At 45.7% G+C, this 27,516-nt stretch overlaps 1 protein-coding gene across 1 annotated transcript; it reads right to left on the bottom strand.

The window, feature by feature from the left end:
- Positions 1-80: 80 nt before the first annotated feature.
- On the bottom strand, positions 81-27,269 carry PPM1G (protein phosphatase, Mg2+/Mn2+ dependent 1G). Its single transcript, NM_001257613.2, has 10 exons — positions 26,985-27,269; positions 6,268-6,337; positions 5,047-5,132; positions 4,600-4,732; positions 3,521-3,936; positions 2,807-2,950; positions 2,215-2,449; positions 1,357-1,486; positions 1,007-1,109; positions 81-683 (listed from the first exon to the last, which is right to left on the bottom strand). The coding sequence occupies exons 1-10, from the start codon at positions 27,102-27,104 to the stop codon at positions 477-479; spliced, it is 1,644 nt and encodes a 547-aa protein (NP_001244542.1). The 5' UTR covers positions 27,105-27,269; the 3' UTR covers positions 81-476.
- Between the last annotated feature and the right edge of the window lie 247 nt (positions 27,270-27,516).

The raw sequence follows: 27,516 nt of genomic DNA, 5'->3' as shown, positions 1-27,516 counted from the left end.
TCGCCAGATGTTACCGATGGGGCCAAGTCTGGGGCCACAGCAGCAGAAAAAAAAGGACACGATGCGCACGATTAGGTTTTGGCCTTTAGTCTGAAAAAGTGTTGACTGAAAGTGTACAACAGAGAGCGGGTGCAAGCGGCCGAGGGGCCATGGAGCCGCCGATAAAAAAGAATGTCCTTAAATAAAGTGTTCACAGAGTAAAAACCAGAACCGCCAGTCCTTCCCTCCAACACAACAGAGCACAGGCACAGAACCGGTGATGAGCCCGAGGAGCAAAGAGGCGGCTGGGGAGGACAGCAGAGGCTCCCGGCTGCTGTGTGGAGGGAGAGCCCTCTTTGGAATGGGCGGAGTGAAGCCACCCAGCTCCCCCTGCACACCTCATACCCACTGCTAAGGCTAAAGGAAAAAGACAAAACTCAGTCTCAGGTCCGGAGGGCTCAGAAAACAGTCTAGGTGGGCAGGGGTCTGGATGACTGCTAGTCCCGCTTGGCCTTCTTCTTCTTGTCGCTGTTGCCATTTTCTTCAGCCCCCTCAGTAGAGAGCACTTCCTCTAGTTTCCGCTTGCCACTCTCTGGCTGGAGCTCTGCTGTGTTTCGGGGCTTGAAGCAGATGATGATGCAGGTCATGTTGTCACACCCTGTACCATCCCCAGAAGTGTCTGGTGCCAGGCACTGATCCAGCAGCTACAAAAGGGATGGGGGTAGCTCAGCCACAGGGTTTGAACACCTTGCTGGGAACCTAGAGTCCCACAAGAGGGCTGGCCTGCTGAGTCAGGGTGATAGAAGGAGAGAAATGGGCAAGAGGTATCACAAAACAGCCCACTTGCTAGTCCATAAGGCATAATGCTAAGTCAGAGAAATGAGAGAAGGTGGAACTTTGTAGTCGGGGTTTAGCATCTGTCAGCAATTAATGGTACTGCTCCCAGATTGCCGACTTAGCTCAGATGAAAAGAGTAAACCCTGGCTATGCGGACCAAACACCCTCTCTTCTCCACCTTGGTACTCACCTCTTCCACAATGGATGACAATAACCGAAGCTCCCCATTTTCATCACGCTGGCTGATCTTTGATTGAATGAAGTCTACAACTTCCTGGCTGCTCATCACATTCCTGGGGTCGAGAACAACAGTCAGAATCTTCCAGTCTCACCAAGGCAGAGTAGAGGAGTATGGACAGAGGTGGTGGCCCAGGCCAGTGTAAATAACTACAGAAATTCTCAGCTCTGCCTTAGTCTGGGTGCTCTTCACTCACCAAGAGGTCTAGGTCTGCCTAGGTTCTAATCCTAGAGGTGCCCTAAGCCCTATAAGAGAAGAAATGCTGCAGAAAGGGGAATTTAGGGCATTCTGCCAGTGCTCACCAGATGCCATCACAGGCAATGACCATGAATTCATGGTCGTCAGTGAGAGTCAGCACCTTGATGTCAGGAAGGGCTGAAATCATCTGTTCCTCAGGTGGCAGGTTCTTGTTTCTCTTATAGAAGTGGTCCCCTGGAGTAAAGGAATGGTTGGTTGATGAGCAGTTTGGATACTTTTCCCACAGACTTGTGTTTGTGGCAGGTCAAACCTTGCCATTCATTTCCCTTCTTTACAAAGTTCCACAATCTAGTGGAATGGAGAACTGAGTCCTAGTTTTTCTAGTTTCAACCCTGCCACCAGACTGCTGAACCTTAAGAAAGTCACTCACCGGTCTTGTTCATCATTCAAATGTTACATAAGATGGATATAATAATACCTACATAGCCAGGCGCAGTGGCTCATACCGTAATCTCAGCCCTTTAGGAGGCTGAGGCGTGCCTGAGGTCAGGAGGTCGAGACCAGCCTGACCAAGAAATCCCGTCTCTACTAAAAAAAATACAAAATTAGCCAGGTGTGGTGGTGCATGTCTGTAATCCCAGCCGCTCAGGAGGCTGAGGCAGGAGAATTGCTTGAACCTGGGAGGTGGTGGTTGCAGTGAGCTGAGATCACGCCATTGCACTCCAGCCTGGGCAACAAGAGTAAAAACTCCGTCTCAAAAAAAAAAAAAAAAAAAAAAAAGATACCTATATATAATGATACCTATACCCATCTTAGCTATTTCATAGGAATATAAGAACAGAGGTAGTAGATATTGAAGTGCTTTGAAAGGCACAAGCACTAGGAAGATTAAAGTTTGCTACTAGGTAGTCTGGGACAGAGAGCAAGACCCTAGAAGTCTTTCCCGGTTTCTTGGCCCTTACCAATGGCTCTGGAGAGGTTGAGGCCCCCGTTGACTCGCCCATCCATGGTGACCTTGCCACCAGCATTCTTGATGCGTGCTAGTTCTACTTCATCCTCTGGTTTGTGATCATAGGACATGTCTAAAGCTTTGCCAGCCTCAGATACCACACAGCGAGAGTCTCCTGCGTTGGCTACAATCAACTGCTTCCCTCTTATGAGGGCCACCACCGCTGTTGTACCACTGTCAGAGCCAGGCTAAAGAGGAAGAAAGGGAGCATCATGGGAGCTTCTGAACATGAGTTCCTCACTGATGTGCTCCTGACCATTCACCTATGCTTGCTTTCACTGGGACCCCCAAGAAAGCTTTAACAAATAGGAGAGGCACAGATTTCATCTTTCTAGAGACAGCAGCACACTCCCTCTCCTGTGTTTTTAGATAATTAGACCCCAAAGGCTTACCATCTCATCCCCCTTGCGGAATAAATCCCTATTACTATCACTTCCATCCTAAAGTATCAGGGGGATCCCCTTCCCCTGTCTCAAAATCAAAATTAGGGGATTCACACCTGCCTTGTGGCCTTTCAAGACTCATTGCTCCCATTCCCCACACACCTCCTCTTTGCCTTCCATCCCTGGCACCATCATCTCTTCTTCTTCTTCTTCTTCATCGTCCTCTTCAGCCTCCTCGGTGTCATCCTCATCTTCCTCATTCTCTGCCTCCTCACTGCTGTAGCCATCCTCTTCCTCACTGCATTCCTGCCAGGAGGAGGATCCCAGACTGCTGAGACTGGGATGATCCCTTCCCTCCCCCCAGCTCAGACTCAGAATCAAGAGGCCCTGACTGAACACAGGTCCTCAAAACACTGAAAGATACAAGTATATGGTCATGAAAATTGGGGGGATGGAAAGGGCTAGCATGAGTATAACTGACATCCTGAACTGGGCTTAGCAATCACTAGCAAAAAGCCCAGGACAAGGCAAGGGCTGCCAGCCAAAAGTATCTTTCAGGCACTGTGGCCAGAAAAATTGTCCAGAGAAGAAAACAGCTAACTAGCCAAGGTAACAACTATATTCTTGTTCTCTCTCTAGGAGATAGACTCTGAAAGGCCAGAACTAGATCTGCTTGTTATAGTATCAACAAAGGAAGAGGTAAGAAAGCAAATGGTACCTGTGATGACGGAGCTCAGTGAATTCAAGGCTAAAGCTTAGAATACAGTGGGTCTTAGGGGATGATGTCAAAACAGGAGGAGAGTTGAAAACTACAGACGGCAACCAAACAGGACCTCTCTGCAACTTCAGCATCTGCCTGCCCTCACAGGCCCTTACCTCACTGTCTTCCTCTTCCTCCTCCGCCTCATCTGACTCATCCTCACTGTCCTCAAAGAACTTGGACTTAGCAACTCGAGGCAGCTTGTCAGAGGCTGAAGAGCAGGAAGGCCCAGCCTCTCCAGTGGGAATGCCAGGCTCACCAACTTGGCCTGCCTCAGTCCCACGTTCCGAGTTGGAGGAAAAGCCTGTGTAGGCCTTGGCTGTGGGGCCATTTTCCTGTGAAGGAGTTTCCCTAGTTGAGTCCTCAGGTCCTGCCTCCCCATTGAGGCCCTGGGACCCTGGTTCCTCGCCTGTCCCAGCTCCAGATTTGCTGTGGGGAGGGCCCTTGTGACAGTTCTGCCCGTAGCGTGTCAGCAGCTCTTCAATAGTCATGGTAGCCTCTTCATGCAGCAGTGCAGCCTCCTCATTGTCCACTGCAGGGAAGAGGCTAAATCAGAGCCCCCATGCCAGACTCCTCATGGGATCCGTTCATCTCACTATCTCAACAGCCCTTACAGCCTCTAACTTCCCCACAACCTCCCACTCCTAAGGTTCCTCTTGCTCATCAAGTCTCAGAAGAACATGCCCTAGCTCCTCCTCCTCCACAGACTTCTTTGGTTTTTGTGTTTCATCCCCTTCTTAATCAAAACAACACTAGTTACTATACCTCCCCTCTGACGTCTCATTTGTTATTGTTAAGTTGTAAAAACTCTATTCTGGCTGAGGATCCAGGAAGCCCACAGTGCTATTGTAGAATTAGGATTTAGGCTTAATGACTGGCTATTGGGGCTAATAACTGCTCCAGTCTTGAGGGGAAAAAAAAAAGCACACAAATACCAGCAGGAACCAGGAAGATCCCATCACAATGACAAAAGATAATGTATATACAATGTTTACAGCTCAGATGCCACTCAACAAAGATAATTCTCTCTCTCCTTTTCATAACCACATACAATGCAGGAGAACACCATAGGTTTCTTTAACATAAGGACTCCCCAGGTCCCTAGAAAGCCATCCTATCTTAGAATTGGTAAGAAATATTAAAGAATATTTCTTAAAATGCTGATTTCCCCTCAAACAAGGGATGCCACACTCACCATCATCTTCATCAGCTACTTTTTCCTTTTCATCTTCATCCTCAGTGGGTCGCCCTGCAATCTGTGCCAGCTCTTTAATGACTTCCTCAGTGGTCAGTTTGGCATCAATAGCCAAGAAGGCATCTTCTAAAGCCTAAATATAAGCAAAATAGTCTAAGACTAGTACAAAATGAACTCCCTATGTACAATCCTGAGCACAAGGATGGAATACAAATTAAGAGTGTGAGCTACCACAGTAAGAGACACTCACAGATAAAAACAGTTCAGAGGCCTAGGAATAGTAAGGTAAGTCTAAAAGGTGGCCAATAAGCTCGTTTTAGGAACAGAATTCTTCAAGAGTAAATAAGCAGCAGCAGCTAGGGGACAAAAAGAAAGGAAAAGCCCAAGGGCTAGAGAACAAGGGAAAAGCCTACACAAGTGAGGAATGGGCAGTGTAAGCTGACAGACCTTCTGTAGCTTGCCTTCCTTGTAGGCCTTCTGATCTTTGATGATATCAGGAAGATATTTGGCACAGTACAAGGCAACTTCCTCCCCTAGAAGGAAAGGAAGGAAAGTCACCTGGAGCACTGCTCCCCACACATAGAAAGTGATACAATATTTATATGCCATAGTGGAGTGAACCCCAAGGGTTGAGGGGACAAATATCTTAGCACCCCTGAACCCTATTTGAAGGACACTGTTTGGGGAAGTTCTGGTCCAAAAAAATGGATTTCACCATCAATTCTCTCGGTATATTAACATAACTCGTCTTTTCTCACATGTATACTTAGTTCTCCAGTGAAAAAAAGATAAAGAATCAGCTCATCTGGATACAATTTTCTTTTTCTTTTTTTTTTTTTTTTTTTTTTTGAGATGGAGTCTCGCTGTGTCTCCCAGGCTGGAGTGCAGAGGCGTGATCTCGGCTCACTGCAAGCTCCACCTCCCGGGTTCACGCCATTCTCCTGCCTCAGCCTCCCAAGTAGCTGGGACTACAGGCGCCGCCACCACGCCCGGCTAGTTTTTTGTATTTTTAGTAGAGACGGGGTTTCACCATGTTAGCCAGGATAGTCTCGATCTCCTGACCTCGTGATCCACCCGCCTCGGCCTCCCAAAGTGCTGGGATTACAGGCTTGAGCCACGGCGCCCGGCCTCTTTTTTTTTTTTTTTTTTTTTAAAGACAGGGTCTTGCTCTGTTACCCAGGCTGGAGTGCAGTGGCATGGTCTTGGCTCACTGCAACCTCCACCTCCCAGGTTCAAGCAATTCTCCTGCCTCAGCCTTCTGAGCAGCTGGGACTACAGGCACAAGCCACCATGCCCAGCTAATTTTTGTATTTTTAGAAGAGATGGGGTTTCACCATATTGGTCAGGCTGGTCTCGAACTCCTGACTTCATGATCCACTGGGCTGAGATTACAGGCATGAGCTACCGCGCCCTGCCTAAAAATTTTAAAAAATAAAAATAAAAAAAGAGAAAGAGGCTCTTTGGATTAAAACAAGTCCTGGTGAGATTATAAACCAATACAGTACCTACTGGGAAAAAAGAATGACAGAATACAGAAAAACAGCACCAGGCAGGAAATGATATTGAGGGCCAGACCCTGGAAAGTAAATGAACAAGGGGACTGTTCTTGCCCTGGAACGTCTGGAACTGGGGTCCTAGAATGTTACCAATATGATTTGTTAAAGTTACCTCCATGTCCATCGTAGACAGAAAACATGGCTGTCTCACTGTCCAGCTCAGGAATACAGTTGTGAGCATCCTAGGAAAAGGACAGCATAATTGGCATGTCTCAGGGTCAAAGAATATTCCTCAAGTCATAGGGATCAATGTCACACCTTACTAACTTTTCCCTGGCTGGCCTATATGGCCTAGAAATAAGAAAGGAAAATGGAATGATAAAATACAGAGAAAGAAAGGAGGGAGGCAAAGGAGGAAAGGGGAAGGAGAAAAGGAAGAATCAGGTTACTACCTCTATAATAACCTCAACCTAGGAGATATCTCAGTCCAAATGGCAGAATATTTGGCTGCTGGAAATAAACCTGACCCTTTTGGATCTGTGGAAACTACGGGAAAACCAGAACAAAGGATTTTTTTTTCTTCTTTGTTTCTGAGATGGAGTCTCGCTCTGTCACCCAGGCTGGAGTGCAGTGGTGCAATCTTGGCTCACTGCAACCTCCGCCTCCTGGGTTCAAGTGATTCTCCTGCCTCTGCCTGCTGAATAGCTGAGATTACAGGTGTGTGCCACCACGCCTTGCTAACTTTTGTATTTTTAGTGGAAATGGGGTTTCACCATGTTGGTCAGGCTGGTCTCGAACTTCTGACCTTGCGATTCGCCTGCCTTGGCCTCCCAAAGTGTTGGACAGGCTGTATACAGCATTATTTATAATAAAAAACAGTTGAGTTCGGGCACGGTGGCTCACGCCTGTAATCCCAGCACTTTGGAAGGCGGAGGCGGGCGGATCATTAAGGCGGGTGGATCACTAAGTCAAGAGATTGATACCATCCTGGCCAACATGATGAAACCCCATCTCTACTAAAAATACAAAAATTAGCTGGGCGTGGTGGTGTGTGCCTGTAGTCCCAGCTACTCAGAAGGCTGAGGCAGGAGAATCACTTAAACCCAGAAGGTGGAGGTTGCAGTGAGTGAAGATAACACTACTGCACTCCAGCCTGGGTGACAGAGTGAGACTCGGTCTCAAAAAAAAAAATAAAAAAATAAAAAATAAAAAAATAAAAAACAGTTGTAACCATCTAAATTTCCAGGAATAGATTACAAATGGTACGTATCTCCAGTGGAATACATGTAGCTGTTAAAAGCAAATATATGTTAATTTGGAAATGAGTTCATAATATCTTAAGTAGTTAAAAGCAAAAAGTTAAAGTATCTACATGTATATGTGAGTCTGGAAGATCACATAGCAAACAACCACAGAGGGTGAGATTTGGGTAATAATTTCTACTTTTCGACATTCATTTTTAAATTTTTGTACAATAAACCACATTGTTCCATTCTGAATAAGGACAACAAACACACCTAAGAATTGGCCTCAAGTTGCCATTCTACCATATACTGCATGATCTCTGGTCAGCTACCTTACGGTGTGCCTCAATTTTATCCTCTGTGATGTGGAATAACATCTACCACACCCACATCATCACAGAACTGTTGATAATGATGCAAAACACATAAAAGCCCTTTGTAAACTGGAATTTGCTACGTAAATATATACACATACACACATACATACACACACATACATGTATATTCTGCTCTGAAATTTAGCACCCATTTCACATTTTTCTTTTTTGTTCCTCTCAAAGAGGACCATGCACAATAAAGATTCATCTTACACCTTGAGGTCTCACTCCCGAGAACTACTGCACAATTACCATCTCCTTCACTTCTTGGTGAAGCCTGGGATCTATATTATGATTTGGAACTGCTTCACCTTCTCAAAACACTTTAATTTTCTCCTTTTACATCTTTGCTCATAACCTTTACCCATACCTTTGCTTCTCTCTATCCCTTACTGAGACAGAGCCAAGTATTTCAACATGGTCTCTCAGCAATCTAGAAAAACTCACCCAACCTTGTATAACCCCACCAACTGATTTATGCCTGAATCAGGACTACTAAGTTTGCTAGTCATAAAATGTTATGAGATTGGCTGGGTGCGCTGGCTCACACCTGTAATCCCAGCGCTTTGGGAAGGTAGGCAGGAGGGAATGATTGAGATCAGGAGTTGGAGACCAGCCTAGGCAACACAGCAAGACCCCGCCTCTACAAAAAAATTTTAAAATTAGCCAGGCATAGCAGCATGCACCTGCAGTCAATCCTAACTACTCGGAACACTGAGGCAAGAGGACCACCTGAGCCCAGGAGGTCAAGGCTGCAGAAAGTTATGATGCACCACAGCACTCCAGCCTGGGTGACAGAGGGAGACCCCGTCTCTGAAAGAAAAAAAAGTTATGGGATCACATTGACTATGGTCACTACTTCAATTCAGCATCTTGTTTTCTTTCTTTTTTTTTTTTTGAGATGGAGTCTCCCAGGCTGGAGTGCAGTGGCGCGATCTAGGCTCACTGTAACCTCCACCTCCCAGGTTCAAGCAATTCCCCTGCTTCAGTCTCCCGAGTAGCTGAAATTACAGTATGCACCTGCCACCATGCCCAGCCAATTTTTGTATTTTCAGTAGAGATGGGGTTTCACCATGTTGCCCAGGCTTGTCTCAAACTCCTGAGCTCAAGTGATCTGCCCACCTCGGCCTCCCAAAATGCTGGGATTATAGGCATGAGCCACCGTGCCTGGCCAAACACAGAAATTCTCCTCTCTTCCTAGATTGACAATTTCTCTTAAACTCCTGATCTCAAATCCTTCTCCTTCAAGATCTTACTTCACAGAGAATGTAATAACCTTAACAGCAATCCAAATAGCCATTTTGGCAGTGGCTCATGCATGTAATCTCAACATTTTGGGACGTCAAGGCAGGAGGATTGTTTGAGGTCAGGAGTTCAAGACCAGCCTGGGCAACATAGTGAGACCTCATCTCAGCAAGATCCCCAAATAGCCATTCTGCAGACTTCATTTCCCCTAGCCATTATGTGGGATTAAACAGCACAAATCATGTCAGTTTCCTTTTCTTTTTCAATGTTTATTTTAGAATCAGGGAGTACATGTGTAAGTTTGTTACAAAGGTATATACTGTGTGATGCTGAGGTTTGGGGTATGACTGAACCCCTTTCCCAGGTGGTAGGTATAGTATCAAATAGGTGGGTTTTCAGCTGTTCCTCTGCCACCCCCACTCCCTACCCCCTGCACCACCACCTCTAACAGACCCCAGTGTCTATTGTTGCCATCTTTATATCCATGTGTACTTGATGTTCAGCTCCCACTTACAAGTGAGAACATGCAGTATTTGGTTTTCTGTTTCTGTGTTAGTTCACTTAGGATAATGCCCTCCAGCCACATTCATGTTGTTGCAAAGACATGGTTTCATTCTTTTTAATGGGTGCATAGTATTCCATGGTAGCTATATACCATATTTTCTTTATCCAGTCCACCACTGATGGGCACCTGGGTTGATTCAGTTTTTGCTATTGTGAATAGTGCCGCAATGAACATACACGTACATATGTTCTTTTGGAAAAATGATTTATTTTCCTTTGGGTGTATACCCAGCAATCAGATTGCTGGGTCTAATGGTAGTTCGACTTCTAGTTCTTTGAGAAATCTCCAAACTGACAGTGCCTAGACTAAATTAATTTATACCCTCAAAAACAGTGCACAAGTGTCTGCTTTCCTCTGCAGCCTTACCAATGTCTCTCATTTTTTGACATTTTAACAAAAGCTGTTCTGACTGGTGTGAGATGGTATCTCTTTGTGGCTCTGATTTGCATTTGTCTGATGATTAGAGATGAGCATTTTTTCATGTTTGTGGGCCACATGTACATCTTTTGAGAAGTATCTGTTCATGTCCTTCGCCCACTTTTTAATGGGGTTGTTTGCTTTTTGCTTGTTAGGTTCCTTATAGATTTTGTATATTAGACCTTTGTTGGATGTATACTTTGTGAATATTTTCTCCCATTCTATAGGTTTTAAGTTTACCCCCTTGATAGTTTCTCTTGCTGCATGTCACTTTTCTTGAAAGATCTCTTGGATTCTGTGTAGTTCTATACCTCTGACTGCCTGTTTCTATAGGATGTTCTCTCTCTCTCTCACTCTCTCTCTTTTCCTTTTCTTTTCTTTCTCTCTCTCTGTGCTGGGATAACAGGCACACGCCACCACGCCCAGCTAATTCTTGTATTTTTAGTAGAGATGGGGTTTCACCATGTTGGCCAGGATAGTCTCAATCTCCTGGACCTTGTGATCCGCCCACCTTGGCCTCCCAAAGTGCTGGGATTACAGGCGTGAGCCATGCACCCGGCCAGGATGTTCTTTCTTTCTATACCTCAAACTTAACACATGTAATCAGGAAATCAGTAGTCTGCAAAAAAAATCAGAGGTTCCCCTATAGGTTCTTATTTCTGTAAATGGAATCTTAACTCTCCCAGGCAACACTTAATCCCAGAGTCAAGCTTAACTTCCTGGCTGTCTTCCACCACCAATCACTGAGTCCTGCTGGATTTTCCTTCATCATGTTGTTGTTCCTGGATTACTTTGTTTTGTTGGGGTTTTTTTTTTTTTTTTTTTTTTTTGAGAGAGAGTGAGCCTCCCTCTGTCACCCAGGCTGGAGTACAGTGGCGTGATCTCAGCTCACTACAACCTCCGCAACCCAGGTTCAAGTGATTCTCATGCCTCAGCCTCCCAAGTAGCTGGGATTACAGGTACATGCCACCACGCCTGGCTAATTTTTATATTTTTAGTAGACACGGGGTTCCACCATGTTGCCCAGGCTGGCCTCAAACTCCCGACCTCAGGTGATCCTCCTGCCTCAGCCTCCCAAAGTGCTGGGATTTAGGCATGAGCCACCACGCCAGCCCACAGTAAAATTATTATTATTACTGTTGCCAGGCTGGAGTGCAGTGGCGCAATCTTGGCTCCCCGCAACCTCCACCTCCCGGGTTCAAGCAATTCTCCTGCCTCAGCCTCCCGAGTAGCTGGAACTACAGGTGCGTGCCACCACACCTAGCTTATTTACTTATTTGGAGACGAAGTCTCACTCTGTCGTCCAGGCTGGAGTGAAGTGGCGCAATCTCAACTCACTGCAAGCTCAGCCTCCTGGGTTCATGCCATTCTCCTGCCTCAGACTCCTGAGTAGCTGGGACTACAGGCGCCTGCCACCATGCCCGACTAATTTTGTATTTTTAGTAGAGACAGGGTTTCACCGTGTTAGCCAGGATGGTCTTTATCTCCTGATCTCGTGATCCACCTGCCTCGGCCTCCGAAAGTGCTGGGATTACAGGCTTGAGCCACCACGCCCAGCCTAATTTTTTATTTTGCGCAGAGATGGGGTTTTAAAATTAGCCATGTATGATGGTGCACACCTGCAGTCCCATCTATGTGGAGGCTGAGGTGGCAGGACTGTTTGAGCCCAGAGGTTGAGGCTGCAGTGAGCTATCACAGAGCACCACTGCACTCCAGCACAAGCAAGAATAAGACCCTGTCTCAAAAAAAAAAAAGAAAGAAAGAAAGAAACCATTAAAAAAAAAAACCAGATAATAACAACTGTTAGCAAGAACGTGGAGAAACTGAAATTCTTGTGTACTGCTGGTGGAAAAGTAAATGATAGAGGTGTTGTGAAAAACAACATGGAGGCCAGACACGGTGGCTCACGCCTGTAATCCCAGCACTTTGGGAGGCCAAGGCAGGCAGATAATTTGAGGTCAGGAGCTCAAGACCAGCCTGGCCAACATGGTGAAACCCCATCTCTACCTAAAAATACAAAAATCAGCTGGGTGTTGTGGCAAGCACCTGTAATCCCAGCTACTTAGGAGGCCAAGGCAGGAGAATCACTTGAACCCTGGAGGCGGAGGTTGCAGTGAGCCGAGATGGCACCACTGTACTCCAGCCTGGACGACACAGCAAGACCCTGTCTCAAAAAAATAAAAAAAATTAGGCAGTCACTAAAAGACAAATACTGTATGATTCCACTTACAGTATGAAGTATCTAAAGTAATCAAATTCATAGGGACTGAAAGTAGAATGCTGTTTACCATGAGCTGAGGAAAAGAGAATGGGGACTTATTTAACGGGTATAGAGTTTCGGTTTTGTAGGACGAAGAGTTCTGGAAACTGGGTGCACAACAATGTGAATGTACTAAATACTACTCAACTGTACATTAAAAAATCATTCAGGCTGGGCGTGGTGGCTCATGCCTGTAATCCCAGTACTTTGGGAGGCCGAGGCGGGCGGATCACTTGAGGTGAGGAGTTAGAGACCAGCCTGGTCAACACAGAGAAACCCCGTCTCTACTAAAAATACAAAAATTAACTGGGCATGGTGGTGCACGCCTATAATCCCAGCTACTCAGGAGGCTGAGGCAGAAGAATCTCTTGAGCCCAGGAGGCGGAGGTTGCAGTGAGCCAGGATTGCACCACTGCACTCCAGCATAGGTGACAAGAGCAAGATTGTCTCAAAAAAAAAAAAAAAAGAAAAAGAAATGATTAAGATGGTAATTTTTATGTTACGTGTATTTTATCACAATGAAATTTTTTTTTTTTTCTTCTTGAAACAGAGTTTCATTCTTGTTGCCCAGGCTGGAGTACAATGGCATGATCTAGGCTCACTGCAACCTCTGCCTTCCCGGTCAAGTGATTCTCCCTCCTCAGCCTCCTGAGTAGCTGGGATTACAGGCATGCACCACCATGCCCGGCTAATTTTGTATTTTTAGTAGAGACAGGGTTTCTCCATATTGGTCAGGCTGGTCTCAAACTCCCGACCTCAGGTGATCCGCCCACCTCGGCCTCCCAAAGTGCTGGGATTACAGGCGTAAGCCACCGCACCCAGCCACAAGGAAAATTTTTAAAGAAAAAAAAAAAAAAGCCGAAAACTTTCCACAAAGAAGAGCCCAGGCTCAGATGGCTTTATTGGTGAATTCTACCAAACATTTACAGAAAAATTAATACCAATGATTCACAACTCTTCCATCACATCGAAAAGAAGGCAACACTTCCCAATTCATTCTATGCAATTCATTCTATGAGGCCAGTATTACCCTGATTCCAAAACCGGACGGAGACATCACGACAAACTACAGACCAATTATCTCTTATGAATATAGACACAAAAATCCTCAACAAAATAGTAGCAAACTAAATCCAGCACCATATAAAAGGGTAATACACAATGATCAAGTAAGATTTATACACCAAAAAAATGCAAGGTTGGTTTAACATTCAAAAAAATCACTTAATGTAATATAGTGTATCAGTAGACTAAAGAACAAAACCCTATGATCATCTCGATAGATATTAAAAAAGGCACTTGACAAAATCCAGTGCTTATTAATGATAAAAAGACTCAATGTCAGAATGCCAGTCTGGGCAACACAGTTAAGACCCTGTCTCTATAAAAAATTTTTAAAAATTAGCCCAGTATGGTGGTGTATGCATGTAACCCTAGCTACTAAGAAGGCGGAGGCAGGTGGATCTCTTGAACCTAGGAGTTCAAGGCTGCAGTGAGCTATGATTGAGCCACTGTGCTACAGCCTGAGTGACAGAGCAAGACTGTCTCTAAAAATATATATATAAAATAGACTCAACAACCTTGGAATAAAAGGGAACTTCCTAAACCTGATAGAGTACATCTATGAAATACTGAGTCGGCTGGGCGTGGCGGCTCACGCCTGTAATACTCCCCCAATTGATCTACAGATGCTGCATAACCCCCATCAAAACCCAGGTGCCTTTTGTGCAGAGATTGACAAATTAATCCTAAAATTTATATGAAAAATAACGAATTTTAGGCCGGGCGCGGTGGCTCAAGCCTGTAATCCCAGCACTTTGGGAGGCCGAGACGGGCGGATCACGAGGCCAGGAGATCGAGAGACGATCCCGGCTAACACGGTGAAACCCCGTCTCTACTAAAAAAATACAAAAAAACTAGCCGGGCGAGGTGGCGGGCGCCTGTAGTCCCAGATACTCGGGAGGCTGAGGCAGGAGAATGGCGTAAACCCGGGAGGCGGAGCTTGCAGTGAGCTGAGATCCGGCCACTGCACTCCAGCCTGGGTGACAGAGCAAGACTCCGTCTCAAAAAAAAAAAAAAAAAAAAAAAAAAAAAAAAAGAAAAATAACGAATTTTAAAGACATTTCAAAACGTACTAAAAAGCTACAGTAACCAAGATAGTGTATCACTGGCATAGGGACATGCAGACCAATGAAATGGACTTGAGAGTTCAGAAATAAAACCCTCATATTTACGGTCAATTTATCTCTGACAATGATGCCAAGATAATTCAATGGGGGAAAAGAACAGTGGTTTAAACAAATAGTGCTGGGACAACTTGATATCCACACACAACAGAATGAAGTTGGATCACTCCCTCACACCATTCATAAAAATTCACTCAAAATGGATCACAGACTTAAATGTAACAGCTAAAACTATACAACTCTCAGAAGAAAACCTAAGAGAAAATTGTTGTGACTTTGGGTTAGACAAAGCTTCTTAATAAAAACAAACAAAATAGACAAATTGGACTTTATCAAAAGCAAAAACTTTTGTTTCAAAAGACACCGTCAAGAAAGCAAAAAGAGGCCAGGTGCGGTGGCTCACATCTGTAATCCTAGCACTGTGGGAGGCCCAATCGGGCAGATCACAAGGTCAGGAGTTCAAGACCAGCCTGGCCAACATGGTGAAACCCTGTCTCTACTAAAAATACAAAAATTAGCTGCGCGTCATGGCATGCCTGTAGTCCCAGCTACTTGGGAGGCTGAGGCAGGAGAATCACTTGAACCCGGGAGGCGGAGGTTGCAATGAGCCGGGATTGCACCACTGCACTCCAACCTGGCAACAGAGTGAGACTCTGTCACAAAACAAAACAAAACAAAACAAAAAGAGGCAGGGTGCAGTGGCTCATGACTGTAATCCCAGCACTTTGGGAGGCTGAGGCAGGCTGATCACTTGAGGTTAGTAGTTCGAGACCAGCCTGGCCAACACGGTGAAACCTGGTCTCTACTAAAACTACAAAAATTAGCTGGGCATGGTGGCACACACCTGGGTCCCAGCTACTCAAGAGGCTGAGGCAGGAGGATCACTTGAACCCAGGAGGCAGAGGTTGCAGTGAGCCACGATCGCGCCACTCCATTCCAGCCTGGGGGGTCAGATCCAGACTGTCCCCCGACCAAAAATAAATAAATAAATAAAACAAAAAAACAAATCAAAAAGTCCACAAAAATTGGAGAAAATATTTACAAATCATATATCTAACAAACTTGTATCCAAAACATTTTTATATGTTAAGAGTAAAGAACTCTTAACATATTAAAAAAAACAAAAAAATCCAATTAAAAATGAACAAAGGCTTTGAATAGACATTTCTCCAAAGAAGATACACAAATGGCCAATAAACACATAAAAGATGTTCAAACATAAGGCCTGGCATGGTGGCTCTAGCCTGTAATCCCAGCACTTTGGGAGGCCCAGGGAGGCGGATCCTTTGAGGTCAGGAGCTCAAGACCAGCCTGAACAACATGGTTAATGCCCTGTCTCTACTAAAAATACAAAAAATTAGCTGGGCGTGGTGGCATGTGCCGATAATCCCAGCTGCTAGGGAGGCTGAGGCAGGAGAATCGCTTGAACCTGGACAGAGTGAGACTCTGTCTCAAACAAAAAGTTCAAACATCATTAGCCATTTAGCCATCAGAGAAATACAAATCAAAATGACAAGGAGACACCACTTCACACCCACTATTAGTTATTATAAAAAAAGTGGATAAGTGTAGTGAAGATGTGAAGGAACTGGCATCCTCATATATCGCTGGCAAGAATGTAAGATGGTACAGCCGGCCGGGCGCGGTGGCTCAAGCCTGTAATCCCAGCACTTTGGGAGGCCGAGACGGGCGGATCACGAGGTCAGGAGATCGAGACCATCCTGGCTAACACCGTGAAACCCCATCTCTACTAAAAATACAAAAAACTAGCCGGGCGAGGTGGCGGGCGCCTGTAGTCCCAGCTACTCCGGAGGCTGAGGCAGGAGAATGGCCTAAAACCCGGGAGGCGGAGCTTGCAGTGAGCTGAGATCCGGCCACTGCACTCCAGCCCGGGCTACAGAGCAAGACTCCGTCTCAAAAAAAAAAAAAAAAAAAAAAGATGGTACAGCCACTTTGGAAAAGAGTTTAGCAGTTTCTCAAAATGTTAAACATGTAGTTACCATATGACCCAGCAATTCCACTCTTTGGTATATAACCAAAAGATATGAGGATATATTTCCACACAAAAATTTGTACATAGTATCACTATTTATAATAGAAAAAAAACACAGTGGAAATCCAAAATGTCTATCAACTAATGAATGAACAAAATGTGATATATCCATACCACGGAATATTATTCAACCATAAAAAAGAATGAAATACTGATTGATTTACAACATTGATGACCCTTAAAAATATTATGCTTGGCTGGGTGCGGTGGCATACATCTGTAATCCCAGCACTTTGGGAGGCTGAGGCGGGCGGATTGCCTGAGCTCAGGAGTTCAAGACTGCCCTGGGCAACATGGTGAAACTCGTCTCTACTAAAATACACACAAAAAAATTAGCCATGCATGATGGTTGCTGCCTGTAGTCCCAGGTTTCTCGGGAGGCTGAGGCATGAGAATCGCTTTAACCCAGAACGTGGAGGCTGCAGTGAGCCAAGATCACGCCACTGCACTCCAGCCTGGGCGATAGAGGGAGATCTTGTCTCCAAAATAAATAAATAAATAAATAAATAAAAATAAAAAAATTATGCTTAGGTACAACTATGATATATCAATTAAAAAATATCAGGCCGGGTATGGTGGCTCATGCCTGTAATCCCAGCACTTTGGGAGGCTGAGGTGAAAAGATTCCTTGAGGCCAAGGGTTCAAGACCACCAGCCTGGACAACACAGTAAGACCCTGTCTCTATGAAAATAAATGGATAAATAACAATAATTAAAATCAACCTCCTGGGGATAAGAAAAAGAGTTAACTAGGAGATAAGAGAAAATTCAAGAATTGTTAAGTCATTAATTTGGGATGGAGTACTGGGTCTTTTGTTTCCATTCCATCAACTAAGTGAGGAAGGTTCCAACAGAAACAACTGTAGCAAATGGGAGTGCCTAAAAGAAAACTAGCATCTCTTTCCTGGTTACACAGGCAACAGACTTGGTGATCTGCCTGAGCTCTATGTCTATCTGAACAGAAGGAGAGAATTTTAAAAAGTGCCCACTGGAGCCTGAACCATCTTGCTGGTATCCATCCAAAGGAGTCCAGCAGTATGAGGTCAAGGATACGCAGCAGGTGGTAAAAGCCAAAGAAAGTCTAAAAACCAAAAGTGGAGATCAAGTCCCTCTAGGCCAGGCCTGGCTATTGCTGGAAACAAAGAGATGGTGAGTGATAACTGGATATGAGACTGGAGTTTTGTTTTTTTTTTTTTTTGAGACGGAGTCTCACGCTGTTGCCCAGGCTGGAGTGCAGTGGCGCGATCTCGGCTCACTGCAAGCTCCGCCTCCCGGGTTCCCGCCATTCTCCTGCCTCAGCCTCCTGAGTAGCTGGGACTACAGGCGCCCGCCACCGCGCCCGGCTAATTTTTTGTATTTTTAGTAGAGACGGGGTTTCACTGTGGTCTCGATCTCCTGACCTTGTGATCCGCCCGCCTCGGCCTCCCAAAGTGCTGGGATTACAGGCTTGAGCCACCGCGCCCGGCCGAGACTGGAGTTTTAAAGAGAATTCTGATTCTCTTTAGCTCTGTAAAATAAAATCTGCAAGGCAATGATCTAGAAATAAGCAAAAGAACCCTGGGTCAGCAAAATATTTATTCTTAAATCTACTACAACAATGTATGTGTGATTAAAAAAAACAAAAAACAAAAAACAAAAAAAATCTCATTCTTATAGGTAAAGCTGAGGGTAGAGGGAATGCTTGGGGTGGGGAGTAATTTACTCCTCAGGGGTCAACAGGCTTCAAAGTCAATTTCAAAAATACATATGCTTAGTAAAAGCATCCAGATATAAAAGGAAATGTATTTAGAATTCCATTTATAAAATGTTCAGAATAGGCAAATTCATAGAAGTCATGTAAATTAGTGGATGCCAGAGGCTAGTGGAAGGGAGGTACGGAGTTGCTGGTAAAGAGTACAGGGTTTCTTTTTGGGGTTCTAAAACTGATTGTGGTGATAGATGTATAACTCTGTTTGAATATACTACAAAAGAGCCAGGCACAGTGGCTCATGCCTGTAATTCCAGCACTTTGGGAGGCTGAGGCAGGTGGATCACTTGAGGCCAGGAGTTCAAGACCAGCCTGGGCAACATGGTGAAACCCTGTTTCTACTGAAAATATAAAAATTAGCTGGGTGTGGTGGCATGCGCCTGAAGTTCCAGCTATTTGTGAGGCAGAGGCAGGAGAATCACGTGAACCTGGGAGGGGGAGGTTGCAGTGAGCTGAGATTGTGTCAATGCACTCCAGCCTGGTTTACAGAGCAAGACCCTGTCTTGAAAAAAGAAAAAAAGAAAAAAAAGAGAATATACTAAAAACCACTGAATTACACCCTTAAAATGAATGAATAATATCCTTAAACCCACTGAATTATACTCTTAAAGTGAGTTCATATACCATACAGTGTATGAACTATATATCTCAATAAAGCTGATTAAAAAGGAACCTGTAAAAATTAAAAAGGAATCTGTATATACATTTTCAAATACTAAATATGACTAAAAGGTGTTGTTTTTCTGCTAGCATTGGGTCAAAAAGGAAAAAAAAGTTGATATACTTCATCTCTGAACTAGATCTAGAAAGAAACAAAACAACTATACTGAAATCATACTCTGTCTACAAAATGTCATTAAACATCTTAAGTTCAGTTCTAAAGATTTGTTTCCAGACAGTACAATGTCAAGAACTACTGATCAGACCTGTATAAATTTCTGTGCTTAAATTCAACCCCTTACCCTTACCTCTCAAAGTCCAATTCTAAGACTAATAACCCAATAGAAAATTGGAGGTGGGGAAACAGTAGTAACAACTAAGGAATCAGACAACAGAACTTGTGTAAAATATCCTTGAAATCTTGAGGAATAAGTTCTGATTGTATTTTCCAGTTGCTCGAGAACTTATAAGGGAATGGAATAAAATATAAAATAATTTCTGGACCAGGCATGGTGGCTCACACCTGTAATCCCAGCACTTTGGGAGTCAAGGCAGGAGAATCATTTGAGCCTGGGAGTTCAAGACCAGCCTGCGCAACATAGTGAGACCCTGTCTCTACTAAAATAAAAAATTAGCTGGGCCTGGCAGCATGTGCCTGTAGTCCTAGTTACTCAGCAAGCTGAGGTAGGATTGCTTGAATCCAGGAGGTCAAGACTGCGAGTGAGCTATGATTGTGCCACTGCACTCCAATGTGAGCAATAGAGGGAGACCCTGACCCTAAAAAAATAAATAAATAAACATAGGCCGGGCGCGGTGGCTCACGTCTGTAATCCCAGTACTTTGGGAGGCCAAGGCGGGCAGACCATGAGGTCAGGGGATCGAGATCATCCTGGCTAACATGGTGAAACCCTGCCTCTACTAAAAATAAAAAATAAAAAATTAGCCGGGTGTTGTGGTGGGCACCTGTAGTCCCAGCTACACGGGAGGCTGAGGCAGGAGAATGGTGTGAACCCAGGAGGCGGAGCTTGCAGTGAGCCAACATCGTGCCACTGCACTCCAGTCTGGGCGACAGTGTGAGACTCCGTCTCAAATAAATAAATAAATAAACAAACAAACATAAATAGGCCAGGTGTGGTGGCTCACGCCTGTAATCCCAACACTTTGGGAGGCCGAGACGGGTGGATCACAAGGTCAGGAGATTGAGACCATCCTGGCTAACACGGTGAAACCCCATCTCTACTAAAAATACAAAAAAATTAGCCGGGCGTGGTGGTGGGCGCCTGTAGTCCCAGCTACTTGGGAGGCTGAGGCAGGAGAATGGCATGAACCTGGGGGGTGGAGCTTGCAGAGAGCGGAGACCAGGCCACTGCACTCGAGTCTGGGCAACAGAGCAAGACTCCATCTCAAATAAATAAATAAATAAATAAATAAATAAATAAGTTCCTCAGCCTGGGCAACATTGCAAGGCCCCATCTCTACAAAAAATTTAAAAAAATAAAAAATTAGCCAGTCATGGTGGCATGCGCCTATAGTAGGCTGAGGCTGGAAGACCCCTTGAGCCCAGGAGGCTATGCGGTGAGCTATGATCAAGTCACTGTAAAGGTAGATAAGGGTAGCGAGGATGTGAAGGAACTGGCACAAGAAATCCTGTACTCCTTACCACTCAAGCATGGGCAAGAGTGAGACCCTGTCTCAAAATAAATAATTTTAAAAATAAAAAGGCTGGTCACGGTGGCTCATGTCTGTAATCCCGGCACTTTGGGAGGCTGAGGCAGGCAGATCACTTGAGGCCAGGAGTTTAAGCCCAGACTGGCCAGCATGGCAAAACCCCTTCTCTACTAAAAATACAAAAAAATTAGCCAGGCATGGTGGCGCGTGTCTGTAATCCCAGCTACTTGGGAGGCTGGGGCAGAACTGCTAGAACCCAGGAGGCGGAAGCTGCAGTGAGCCGAGATCACACCACTGCACTCCAGCCTGGGCAACAAGAGCAAAACTCCATCTCAAAAAGAGAAAAGAAAAGAAAAGAGTTTCTCCATGCTCATGGGCATACATGTGATATAATCCTATACTAGCTTTGAACTGTGAATGGGTACGGCATGCTAATCAAATGCAAAAAATGCGTTTTTACAAAAGTTGCTTAACTACATTCTAGACAAAGAAATTCTGGCCAGGCGCAGTAGCTCGTGCCTGTAATCCCAGCACTTTCAGAGGCGGAGGCGGGCGGACTACCTGAGGTCAGGAGTTCGAGACCAGCCTGACCAACATGGAGAAACCCCGTCTCTACTAAAAATACAAAAAATTAGCCAGGCGTCCTGGCACATGCCTGTAATCTCAGCTACTCAGAAGGCTGAGGCCAGAGAATCACTTGAACAGGAAGGCCAGGGAGCCGAGATCGCACCACTACACTCCAGCCTGGGTGACAGGGAGATTCCGTCTCAAAAAAAAAAAAAAAAAAAAACAAACAGAGAAATTCTGACCTGGTTTAGTAAGTAAAAAGTGCTTTAAGCTATTGATATGAGATGCTAATCTGAGGATAAGAAAATAAATGCTTTTCAACCTTCAATGCCCTAAGGTAGAACCCCATAGCATACTTGTGATGTTTCTTTTTGTATTTTTTCCATTAATTTAATGACTGAAACTAATATGCAGGTATTTTAAGAATTTTCTGCTCAATACTATCTCTATAGTCAATTCTAGGTGACCCCTTTTGACCATTAATAAGGCAGCTTCTACACAGCAATAAACAGCTGGCCTACTCAAAATTATACTATAGATATTGACACTGCCTTTAATAAAAGGAAAATATGATTCATAGGACAGAAAATTCTCGGCCAGGCATGGTGGCTCAAGTCTGTAATCCCAGCACTTTGGGAGGCCGAGGCGGGAGGATCACGAGGTCAGGAGTCTGGCCAACATAGTGAAATCCCATCTCCACTAAAAATACAAAAAAAATTAGCTGGCCTGGTGGCAAACGCCTGTAATCCCAGCTACTTGGGAGACTGAGGCAGGAGAATCGCTTGAACCCAGGAGGCGGAGGTTTCAGTGAGCCAAGATAGAGCCAAAAAAAAAAAAAAAAATTCCTAACTCTCCATAGAAAGCAGTTTTGTCATTTCCAGAGAACCTCACAACCAAATGTTAAATGTACTCTTGTCCCTTTAAGACTACGTCAACTGATAGGCCAGGCATGGTGGCTCACGCCTGTAATGCCAGCACTTTGGGAGGCCGAGGCGGGCGGATCACAAGGTCAGGAGTTGGAGACCAGCCCGGCCAACATAGTGAAACCCTGTCTCTATTAAAAACACAAAAAATTAGCTGGGCATGGTGGCAGGCGCCTGCAATCCCAGCTACTCGGGAAGCTGAGGCAGGAGAATTGCTTGAACTCAGGAGGCGGAGGTTGCAGTGAGCCGAGATCATGCCATTACACTCCAGCCTGGGCTGTGCGAGACTCTGTCTCGGAAAAAAAAAAAAAAAAAAGACTACATCAACCGAATCTATTTTCAGATTTGATTTCTTATTTAGCCACCAAAAACTCAAGGGCCTTACCTCGTATATTTCTCAGGCACCCCTCCACAATCTACCTCTTTTTTTTTTTTTTTTGAAATGGAGTCTTGCCCTGTCGCCCAGGCTGGAGTACAGTGGCGCGATCTCAGCTCACTGCAACCTCTGCCTCCTGGGTTCAAGCGATTCTCCTGCCTCAGCCTCCTGAGTGGCTGGGATTATAGGCACGCGCCACCATGCCCGGCTAATTCTTGTATTTCAGAGACAGGGTTTCACCATATTGGCCAGAATGATCTTGGTCTCTTGACCTTGTGATATGCCCCTCTAAGCCTCCCAAAGTGCTGGGATTACAGGTATGAGCCACTGTGCCCAGTCCCTACCTCTTAATCCCAAAGTACATACCTCAGCCACTTTTTTCATGGAGAAAGAAGGAGGGAGGGGAACATCATCTGTGGTTTGTTTGTTGTTTTTTTTTTTTTGAGACAGAGTCTGTCACCCTGGCTGGAGTGCAGCGGTGCAATCTCAGCTCACTGGCCTTCCTGTTCAAGCGATTCTCTGGCCTCTGGCTAATTTTTGTATTTTTAGTAGAGATGGGGTTTCACCATGTTGGCTAGGCTGGTCTCGAACTGACCTCGGGTGATCTGTCCCCCTTGGCCTCCCAAAGTGCTGGGATTACAGGCGTGAGCCGCTTCGCCTGGCCTGTGGTATTTTGATTACCTCTTCTCAAAACACCCTGGCTGCTGGGCGTGGTGGCTCACACCTATAATCCCAGTGCTTTGGGAGGTAGAGGCGGGTGGATCACCTGAGGTCAGAAGTTCGAGACCAGCCTGACCAATGTGGAGAAACCCCTTCTCTACTAAAAATACAAAATTAGCCAGGCATGGTGGCACATGCCTGTAATCCCAGCTACTCAGGAGGCTGAGGCAGGAGAATCGCTTGAACCTGGGAGGCGGAGGTTGCAGTGAGCCAAGATCACACCATTGTACTCCAGCCTGGACAACAAGATAGAAACTCCATCTCAAAACACCACCACCACCACCCTGGTCACACAGGAAGAGAAGTTGGAAAGAGGCAGAAAGTAAAAATGCCAGCTATTGATGGTTGCCATTTTTGTCTCAAGAGTCCTCCCTATGGCTGAATCTACCCATTAGTCAGGATTTCAACGACCTTTAGTAGTATGATAACCTCACCTCAAATGAAGCATTAGGACCAAGCAAATAGGGTACATAAACTTTATTAATTGTTGGATTAAGTCCTAAAGCTTCAGAGGAATGGGAGTACTTTATATTTTCTGGAAAGATAAGGTTCAGGGAGGGCCGGGCGCGGTGGCTCAAGCCTGTAATCCCAGCACTTTGGGAGGCCGAGACGGGCGGATCACGAGGTCAGGAGATCGAGACCATCCTGGGTAACACAGTGAAACCCCGTCTCTACTAAAAATACAAAAACTTAGCCGGGCGAGGTGGCAGGCGCCTGTAGTCCCAGCTACTCGGGAGGCTGAGGCAGGAGAATGGCGTGAACCCGGGAGGCGGAGCTTGCAGTGAGCTGAGATCTGGCCACTGCACTCCAGCCTGGGTGACAGAGCGAGACTCCGTCTCAAAAAAAAAAAAAAAAAAAAAAAAGATAAGGTTCAGGGAAGAGGCTAGAACTCAGTTATTTTCTTGCAATAGCAAAGAAACTATGCTATACTTTAAGGAGAACAAAAGCCAGAAGGAAAAGTATCAATGAAGCAGAATAGGATCCCAAACAATACTCTTCAAGAGGATTTGATTAGGCATATTTAATTATTGGTTAGGCATATTTATTCAAACAAGGGCAACTTCAGAAACAGCACATTAGCAAGATTTTAATACCCTAAGCAGTTATCTCTCAGGAGGAAGATTAGGATGTAAGGAATAGTCTAGTAAGATCTCTATACACTAAAATGTCCCTGACAAAAAAATCATTTTCTAATTGAGGAGAAACCAAAAATAAAGGGAAATGCCCTACAGAGAAGCAGCAAATAGTATGAAATCACTGGGCAAACCAACATGAAACACTGAGTAGCCAAGCAACTCAATCCATAAAGAAAACTAGAAAAAGGGCACCAAATAAATGGAAAAACAGCAGAGAAGTGAAAAATATTAAATGAGAAACCTGGAAGAAACATTTTACTGCGAGATGGAATATTCACCTCAAATCTCACAACATTAACAGAACGCCACGGAAATGGAACTTCTCAACTACCTACTTTCCTTCTGAAACTATATCCAGATTTATTTACTCATTCTTTTTCTTTTTTCTTTTTTTTTTTTTTTGAGACAGAGTCTCACTCTGTCGCCCAGGCTGGAGTACAGTGGCACGATCTTGGCTCACTGCAACCTCCGCCTCCAGGGTTCAAGCGATTCTCCTGCCTCAGCCTTCCAAGTAGCTAGGATTATAGGCACACACCACCACATTTGGCTAATTTTTTGTATTTTTAGTAAAGACGGGGTTTCATCATGTTGTCCAGGCTGGTCTCGAACTCCTGAGCTCAGGCAATCCGCGCATCTCAGCTTCCCAAAGTGCTAGGATTACAGGCATAAGCCACTGCGCCTGGCCTATTCATTCATGTTTTGAGACAGCATCTCGCTCTGTCGCCCAGATTGGAGTGCAGCAGGGCGATCTCGGCTCAATGAAGCCTCTGCCTCTTGGGCTCAAGGTGATTTTCCATCTCAGCCTCCCAAGTAACTGGGACTACAGGTGGGCACCACCACACCCTGCTAATTTTTTTGTATGTTTTGTAGACACAAGGTTTTTTTTTTGTATTTTTTTGTATTTTTTGTAGACACAAGGTTTCGCCATGTTGTCCTGAGCTCAGGTGATCTGCCTGCCTCGGCCTCCCAAACTGCTGAGATTACAGATGTGAGCCACTGTGCCCGACCTAGATATTTCTAATAGACAATTACATCTACCAAATAGTTATACTGTGTATGGTGGTGAAATATGAATGCTATGCTTCAGTTTGACATAGATGCTTAACAATGTCTAGTGTCTTCAACAATCTGATCCTACAGATTCTTTCCACCAAAGCAGTGTCCTAACCTTTCTGCACCTCAATTTCTTAGCTATAAAATGTGGGAGCCACCGGGTGTGGTGGCTCACGCCTGTAATCCCAGTACTTTGGGAGGCCAAGGCGGGCGGATCACCTGAGTCAGCCCGAGTCAGTTCGAGACCAGCCACATGAAGAAATCCTGTCTCTACTAAAAATACAAAATAAGCCGGGCGTGGTGGCACATGCCTGTAATCCCAACTACTGGGGAGGCTGAGGCAGGAGAATCGCTTGAACTTGGGAGGCGGAGGTTGTGGTGAGCCGAGATCCCGCCATTGCATTTCAGCCTGGGCAACAAGAGCGAAACTCCGTCTCAAAAAAAAAAAAAAAAAAAGTGGGAGCCAAAGCAGATAAGATGAACTATAGGATCCACTCCAATCTTGAAATTTTATACCTAATTATAAAATTGTTATTAAGGTCAGTTACGAGTATCAAATTTGAATTGGAAAACAAAACATTTAAGTTCATACTGTCATTCCAGAGCTAACCACAGGGAGGAGCGAGGGATTTGAAACGATTCCCAAGGGAGACAGTATTTCGCTGTTACCTGAAGCCCACCCGGTAGGTGGATGAACCCTCAATCCCAGACAGAATATTTCCCTGGCCCTTTTGCCTAGACTTCAGAATGCTCTTCACAAAGACACAGTTAACCTGTCTTCCTCCCTTTCCTCCCTACCACAGTTTTCCCTCTTCTCTTTTGTAGTTTCACATCAAGTTTTACCTAATACTACTCTTCCCCCCAGAGTTTTCTTTTCCCCTTTTGTTCAGAGTAAAATTTTCTAGAAAAGCTCTTTGTAGGTAGGTTGTGATGAAAAAAATTGATGAAATGACTTAAAATCAAAGAAACTATACAACAATTATAGGCAAACGACAATTACTGATTAAGTTTTAGAGAAATCCTGAGAGAGAAAGAAAACCAAGCATAATAAGAAGGAAAATCTAGGGACCGACATAATTCAAGTTTTCCAAAGTTAGTAAAAGGCCCTGAAAAGAGTGTAAATGAGTGACAACCCCTGGAGGTCGGGTCCAGCCTCTGAAATTAACATACAAGAGCCCAAGGCCAGGCAACCAGAATGTGAAACAGACTCTGCCCGGGTTTCCTTTCACTGTCAAACCCCTAGCCAAAAGAAGCTTCCCACATCACATATTTTAAATATTAAAATTTAAAAAGTTATTCACATCTATTCACCTCTCCCTCGAAAAACAAATGAACAAATAGTCCCTCTTTCCGTATTTACTCCCACACTAAACCTCACACCCTTGATGAGCCTGGAGGGCTAGGTTGGCACGAGAGGATGGCGCCAAAGCTCGGGGAGAGGGCGGCCAGTGGGCGGAAGGTGCCTCTTCCCACATGGCCGAGCCCTCGCCGCCACTGGCCACCGGCATACGGTCCCCAAGCATCGGGAGCTCCCTCTCGGCCCCGACCCCGCGGTCTCAGCCGCCTCGCAGACGGCCGCTGCGGCCGCAGGCTCCCGATTGGGACCCTTCCCAGGGGAGGACCCCATCCCCCGCTCCCTTTCTCCGTCAGATTCCCGCCCCGCAGCGGCCAGCCTATGGGCCCCTGCCTCACCTCCATGGAGACGCGCCAGCCTTGCATGGCGGAGAAGCCGTAGGGCAGCGGCAGGCGCGGGGCGCCGACCCCGTCCCCGGAGCACTTCACCGTGTTGGGCTGGGAGAGATAGGCACCCATGGCGACGGCTGGCCGGCGGCCTCAGGGGCAGGAAAGCTGGGCGCGACCCGTGCCGGAGCCGAAGCCCCGGGGGTGCGCGCGGCAGGAGCAGGCCCCGCGGCGCGACCGACGCAAGGTGCCGGTGAAAGGCGCGAGGCCGGCCAGGAGGCGGTAACGGGACGGGAGCTGAGAGGGAGCGGAAGCGGAAACGGCGCCGCTCCAGACCCCGCCCGGCCGGCTCGGCGGGGCCAGGCGCTGCGGGCAGTCATTTCCTTAGCAACTCGCCCCGCCCGCAGGGACAACGGCCCGCCCAACGGCCGCTCCCGCGAGACTGGCGCGACCACGCCTACCAACGGCCGCGGTACTACTCCGCTGCCTCGAGCAGGTGGCGGGTGGCCTTTCCGTGTACTCCTTCTTCGTTCCCAGTCCCCAG

Source organism: Macaca mulatta, chromosome 13, assembly GCF_049350105.2.
Source record: "Macaca mulatta isolate MMU2019108-1 chromosome 13, T2T-MMU8v2.0, whole genome shotgun sequence".
Lineage (NCBI taxonomy): Eukaryota > Metazoa > Chordata > Mammalia > Primates > Cercopithecidae > Macaca > Macaca mulatta.
Note: the sequence above shows the minus strand (reverse complement) of the source record. Positions and strands in the feature narration are given on the sequence as shown.

Coding starts and splice junctions, on each gene's coding strand:
- PPM1G (NM_001257613.2), bottom strand. CDS start 27,104: ATGGGTGCCTATCTCTCCCAGCCCAACACGGTGAAGTGCTCCGGGGAC. Junction 3,937..4,599: donor AGTAGCTGATGAAGATGATG/GTGAGTGTGGCA, acceptor TCTTCCCTGCAG/TGGACAATGAGGAGGCTGCA. Junction 684..1,006: donor TGTCATCCATTGTGGAAGAG/GTGAGTACCAAG, acceptor TCCCTTTTGTAG/CTGCTGGATCAGTGCCTGGC.